The following is a 7,423-nucleotide window of genomic DNA, read 5'->3' on the forward strand; positions in this document are numbered from 1 at the left end:
CTGAATTTACAGGGTGGCGGTTTTATATATATATATATATATATAGAGAGAGAGAGAGAGAGAGAGAGAGAGAGAGAGAGAGAGACATACACTAATCATTTCTAAGTCTTGTCAATTCAGCTGGATATGTTTTTTTGAAGAATTTCCTTCACAAGTATATGAATTTGAATGAGTGTAAGAGAGAGCAAATAACAAAATAAATGAAAAAAATTCTGAATTTACAGGGTGGCGGTTTTATATATATATATATATATAGAGAGAGAGAGAGAGAGAGATAGATAGATAGATAGATAGATAGACAGGTGTATGTAGGTACAAGTGTACATGTATTCAAAATGTAAAGGTTAAAAATATACAGATGTTCATAAATCCACAGCAAAAAACACAAAAGATACCAAAGGGAGACAATACTAGAGTAATAAGTTCCAGATTACAATATTTCAAATACAAAACGGAATCAATGAAAACCAGCATGCAAGAAGTAATATACAAATGGAAGTTCCAAAATGCTAAATAATCAAAATTTAATGATTTTAGAATAGTACAGTGTTATAATTTCATAGTCACATAATTTTATGTTACAAATTTGATAATCATATAATTTTGTTAATTTTAAAATGCTGCAAATTTGTAAAATTTTTAATTTCATAATGTTACAACTTTGTTATTGTAGTCTGTAAGTCTCAACATAATTTTCATTCAGTATTCTATACTTTTGCAATTTTCATGATGATAATGATGAACAGGAGCTAGAATGTGCAATTTAACGAAGGAAAAAAAAAAAATCAACAATGTATAATAGAAGTAGGTATATATCGCATATATGTACACTATTTCCTGTTATCTCTCATGAAAATGTAAGATTTATATTAAAATATAATTTATTATATGCCTTCATTTCTGTACCTTATGTGCATTGCATATCTTGCATTCATCCAAGTAACGTTATGGCTGTTATACATGCACACACACTCAGACAGACAGATATTGTATCTACTTAAAGGAAACACACAAATACTTATATTTATATGGATACGGTGTATATCCACACAGATATAAAATGGTAACGAGGACATCTGTACATAGAAGAGTGTTATTCTCTTTTATTGACAAAGCATAAGATTAAAATATGTACAGTATAAAAGAAACCTTAATCATCATTAGATATTCAAATAAACTAATTAATTAAAAGATCAGGATCCAAAGCAAAACAGTTGTAAATATTATGGAACAACGTCATTAGAAACTACAAGTATTAAAATACATGGACAATGCATAAACTACATAACTTGTTTCAGTTATTAGATTGCAGCCATGCTGGGGCACCACTTTGAAGAACTTTTAGTCAATTGAATCAAACCCATTCCATTTTTTGTTTTTAAGTCTGATATTTATTCTATTGATGTCTTTTGCCAAACCACCAAGTTATGGGGATGTAAACAAACCAATACCTGTTGTCAAGCAGTGGTGGTGGAACAAACAAAAACTTACACACGCACACACACACACACACACACACACACACACATATATATTGGGCTCCTTTCAGTTTCCATTTACTAAATCTATTCAAGTCTTTGGTTGTCCCAAGGCTGTAGTAGAAGGCCCTTGCCCAAGGTGCCACATAGTGGGACTGAACCTGAAACCATGTGAATGGGAAGCAAGCTTCTTACCACACAGCTATACCTTAGTTGAAGTATAATTGAAAATATAGTCATAAACCACCTCCTCATCATTCTACATCATTCTGTGTTTGTATGTATGTATGTGTGTATATGTATATATCTTTCATCATGTTGAACAATTAATTCCTTCACAATTTTTTCTCTCCCTTTTTTGTTCAGTCTCTATTCTTTTCCTCTCAGTTCTTTTTGTTGAAGAGCTTAGGCTCAAAATGTCAAAGACTTTTCCCATTCTTCCCGAACGTCAAATACATCTGCTTGTTGTTCCTTCACCTGTCTTTGTCTTCTGTAAATTTGAACTACACACACATACACACATAGAATGAGTTTCTTGTAGTTTCCATTTATCAAATCCACTCACAAGGTTTTGGTTGGCCTGGGGCTACAGCAGAAGACACTCCTGCTTCGCCTATGGTGCTGCACAATGAGAATGAACTTGCAATCAAGTGGTTAACAAGTTAACCATTTAACAACACAACCCCCAAAATATTTTTCCTGTTTTTACTGATTTGTTTTGTTTCAATCTATTTTACAGGGTTGGAACCATTGCTGTTTAAGTCGAAGCATGTATGTATGCGAATACATTACAATGGTCTTACTGAAGAAGGTTTCTTTCACACATTTCGTGTACCAAGCACTCGGCTCTTCAATAATGTTGTGGTTTCAGTGAAGAATGAAGACGACGCTAAAGGTAAAGGAACATGAAAGTGTTTGTGTGTGTGTGAATGTACACAGCTCTCTTTCTCTCTCACTCCATATCCACTTATTTTTGTTTTCACTTTCACACAAACATACACACATGCATGCAGTCATGCATACACACACACATCTCCAAAACTTTATGGAAGTTTAATATGCCAACTCTACACTGCTACTGGTTCTTTGTTTGTTAAAAACCAAATTCCTACTCATAAAAAAAAAAATCACCGAAAACTTAAAAAGAAAACAAAATGAGATGTAAATCGACCCAGAAGCACATGGGGACACACAAACTCACACCTTTATAAATACAAAAGACTTTCCAATTGATTTTGACAAATCATTGTACTTTTGCAGTTCATGTACACGCATGCATACACACACAGATTATATATAACACACAAACACTTATGTATGTATAGCAGTGTTCCAGTTGTTTGGTCAATGGAACTGGTGGTTAATTGAATTACTGTGATGGAATAGTCCACATATACTTGTGTTCTTAACATAATTCTCAAGCAGAATCAATGCAACAAGTCCTGGTCCTTGAGTCACTGTTATAGTCTATTTGACAGGCTTTCAAGTAGTTGCTGTTAATCTGATTGTACTGACGCATGTCTAACCAGTCCTAGAATTAGGGGAAAGAGGCAGCACAATGGGATCTAAGAAACGGGTGATTGCCAAGTAAAAAATCGTAACTTCAAAACCATGTCATTGTCTTAATGCACCTACACACAAACACACGGTTAATACACACAAACACATTCTTATTGATAAATATGCACATGAACAAGCTTACACACAGATACATACTCTTACTTACGGACATGTACCTGCATTCAGTTACACATCTGGTCTTAGTAACTCCCATACATACTTAAGTCCACTCAGCTGGCAAAATTAAGGGGCCAGCCTTGTCATATTCAGTATGTCACTCTGAATTTCCCTGAGAACTACATTAAGGGAACACATGTCTGTTGAGTGCTCAGCCATTTGCACGTTAATTTCATGAAGGCAACGAGCTGGCAGAATCGTTAGCACATTGGGTGAAATGCTTAGCAGTATTTCGTCTGTCTTTACATTCAACTTTGCCTTTCGAGGTTGATAAATTAAGTACCAGTTGCATACTGGAGTCTATCTAATTGACTGGACCCCTCCTCAAAAATTTCGGGCCTTGTGCCTAGAGTAGAAAAAAAAAATTTCATGAACGAGTTGTTCTGTTGATCGAATCAACTGGAACACTTATAACCAACAGAGTGCCCCAACCTCACATCGTTAAATATATAGAGAAAAAGCACATTTATGTAAACAGACACACATTCACTTAAACACAGACACTGATACATACATAGGTGCTTATATGTACATATGTACTTCTAGATACAGTTAGAGATACACAAACGCACACCTAGATACATATTTGCACAACCCTTTCTGTTGAAGAGCTTAGGCTCAAAACGTCAAAGACTTTTCCATTCTTCCTGAGTGTCAAACAAACATTGTACTCATTGTACTCTTACAAACCCCGTATGTAGAAACTTCAACCAACACATACACATAGACTTACCTTTTCTTACTCATTGACACACATACAGGTATCTAGGTCCACTGACAGACGTGCACGTCCATACCATCACATGCTCACACACCTAGGCTAATCAACAAGCAAACACCTGCACACCGACAAGCATACAGTTATCCAGACACATTGAAAGGCAAATGCCATCTTATCAATAAAGACATACACGCCAAAATTCCTCAAGAGGCCAACATCTTCACCAACACACACATACATGTATCTAGGCACATCAGTAAGCAAACACCTACACACCAACCCACAGGGAACACCCACACAACAAAAGTCAGGCTTATAACAAGACTATCAATATTTCTACCCAGTCATGCTTTAAAGTTATAATAAAACTACTCCATTGTTCATTCAATAAAACCTTTTATACTAATCTTGTCATCTAAGATCTGCAGAAATGTTGAAGCATTGCTTCAGTAATGACATCTAATGAGAGGAAACAGATCTGTAATTGGCTCTTTTAGTAAATTATTATACTGTGACTGGAAGGAAATAGAATTTACTTAGAAAACTAAAATTGATATGTATTGAGCTATAGCCTTGTCTTCATTTATGGATCTGAAATCGCCTCTTAATATGCCCCATGGGGAACAATACTTTCCATAGATGTTGCTTGCATTAACATTAACATATGTGGATATATGTGGACAGACAAAGTCTGTCCTGTAGATGGTCAGCAATTTTGAAGGGAGGGAGAGAAGTTAATTCCATCTACACCAATACTAAAAAGGTGAAAGGCAAAGTTGATCTCAGCATACTTTGAACTATACGCACAAGGCCTGAAGTTTTGTGGGAGAAGGCTAGTTGATTTCATTGGCCCCAGTGTCAAACTGGTACTTTTCTCATCAACCCCGAAAGTATGAAAGGTAAAATTGACTTCAGTGGCATTTGAACTCAGAACGTGGGTCCTCCATGATGGTGTTCCTCACACTAGGGGCCGAGTGCGGTGTCTGAAAGGGTTCTTTGTCACACAGTTCCCACAGTTCACTGCAAGAAAATGCCTGTCAATGTTGCACTGCCATTCTGACATTAGACCAAAATACTGGAAGTAAATCTGATCACCATACTTCTAAATGATTTCTACCAAAACATTCAGTAATCACTTTCCATTCGAGAGAGAGAGAGAGAGCGAGAAAGTGTGTGTGTGTGTTGCTGTAATGTGGAAAATGTTACACGTGTTAAGTGGAATCAACACTGTATGAAGTTGAACAGAGTCTCTGGACCCCAATCTTCAGAAAGTTTTGAAGTTAATGAAGCTTTCTAATAAATGTATTCATCAGATTAGATGATCCTGAAAATAATATTAGCAATAGAATAGTGAAAATGCATGAAAAAGAAAAAAAATTGTCGAGAGGTAGGGGTGGGGGTAGATTAAAAGAAGGAAACAATAGACAGAAGAAAGAGAAAAAGAACAGAAAAGAAAAGGCTAAGAAAAAGCAAGTAGTAGTAGTAGTAGTAGTAGTAAAGGTAAAAAAAAAGAGAAAGGAATGATTCTCAAAGAATTCAGCCAACTTTGATTAAGTGACATTTATGGGTAGAAAAAGAATTTTATATGGATGACTACATACAACCTACTTATCTTGTGGATTGGCACTTAATTTGGTTTACTGGAGAAATGTAGAATATGTTCTAGAAATATGGGGAGGGGATGGATTCAATGTTTTTCTTCTGCCAAATATAACATATTTCAACCTGTCTTTTGTTTTGATTAACAGACTCCTAATATAGTTTTGTGAAATGAGGGATGGTTCAGGGTTTTATCAATTTGAAGTTGATTGTTTTATTTCTTGAAGTTAATAGTGCATACATGTACATGTAGGAGGGTTCAAGATGTTTATGTTACACCCACCACATGTTATAATGTTTGCACACACACACACACAGAGGTTTCACTAATAGATTTGCACACACATATTTACATATAGCTCACATATCCACATAAACAGGGTGCATAAGATATTTGAGGACAGATTTTTGTTTATAAAAAAACAGATATATAATAAGAAAACTTTATTTATCAAAAAATGCTATGAGGATAAAAACAAACCTTTTCTATGTTATTCAATAAAGCCACCTTCAGCTTCAACAACTGCTTCTGTATGAGATCAAAATCATCTACATGCTCGAATCAAGCGGTCCTCTCAGAGCAGTTGGCGTTAGGAAGGGCATCCAGCTGTAGAAACTTTGCCAGATCAGAGTGGAGCCTGGTGCAGCCTTCAGTCAAACCGTCGAACCCATGCCAGCATGGAAAGCAGACGTTAAACGATGATGATAATGATATATATATATTTATTATATAAGCACACACACTTAGGTATCATAACTTTTCATAGAATAATTTTGTTAATATATCATTTTGTAGAATTGTTTTTTGTCAGCAATCATGTGATTAATGATTTATGTTTAATATAATTTACTGGACACTCAAACTGAAAATCAACCAGTAAGACAATACAGTACAAAATTTAGTCGGCATTCCTTTGTCTGTAGAATATTGATTATTGTTGAGTTTGTGTTGTACTAAAAAGAAAAAATTTAAAGTAATGGTGTGTTGGGTTTGCTTTTTTTTTTCTTTTTTTTTCTTCTTTTTTTTTTATATGTTTGTGATAAGAATGTCAACAATGTCAAGTATTGGAGATGTGACAAGCAGTTGAAATGTAAAAGTAGAATGTTGACTAACGGAAATGAATTACAAATTCAACCAACTGACCACAATCGTACACCAGGTCCAGCATATATTGAAGCGGGGAAAAGAAGCATCTGGAATGTGGGCAGAGAAAGAGCTGCTAACTTGAAAGAATAAACATCAACTCTCACCGAAGTTCTGATGCACCAGATATCGGTGGTTTCTATAAAAGAAAAACTGAAGCTTTGTTGGGGATTGTTTAATGAAGAAGAAATCATTTAATCCCCACTGTTCCATGCTTGTCTGAGACAGAAGGAATTTGTGGGGGGAATTTTTTGGGGGTCAGAAACCCTTATTTCCAAGCAAAGTAATTTTTCCTACAGTCAGAAATGTTCTTCATAGAAGACTGGAGATGAACCACATTGCCTGTATAATGATGATGATGATGATTGTTTATAATCATCATATGACAAGACAAGACTACACACACACACACACACACACCCACACACACACACACACACACACACACACACACACACATGCACTCATGCATGCATGCACATGTGTGTGTAGGCTTATCCTTTTGGGTGCTGGTGTCACTTAAAATGCACCTGTGCCAGTACTAGATTAACACACCTGTGCTGGTGGAACATAAAAGAAGCACCTAGCATTCTCTGTTAAGTGGTTGGCATTAGGAAGGGCATTCTGCCATAGAAACCATGCTACAACAGACAGTTGGAGTTTGGACAGCTCCATGTCAAACCGTTCAACCCATGCCTTCATGAAAAGAGGATGTTAAATGATAAGTTAGTGGTGGGGGTGGGG

General features: G+C 35.7%; 1 protein-coding gene across 1 annotated transcript in view; it reads left to right on the forward strand.

Annotated features, from left to right (window-relative positions):
• The window catches only part of LOC106872929 (phosphatidylinositide phosphatase SAC2), a 701,722-nt gene that overhangs the window by 662,252 nt on the left and 32,047 nt on the right, over window positions 1-7,423 (forward strand). Inside the window, exon 10 of the mRNA XM_052975847.1 lies at window positions 2,218-2,373. Coding sequence (XP_052831807.1) covers window positions 2,218-2,373 — 156 coding nt within the window. The remainder of the gene's footprint in view (window positions 1-2,217; window positions 2,374-7,423) is intronic.

The sequence above is a fragment of the Octopus bimaculoides genome, chromosome 22, assembly GCF_001194135.2.
Source record: "Octopus bimaculoides isolate UCB-OBI-ISO-001 chromosome 22, ASM119413v2, whole genome shotgun sequence".
NCBI lineage: Eukaryota > Metazoa > Mollusca > Cephalopoda > Octopoda > Octopodidae > Octopus > Octopus bimaculoides.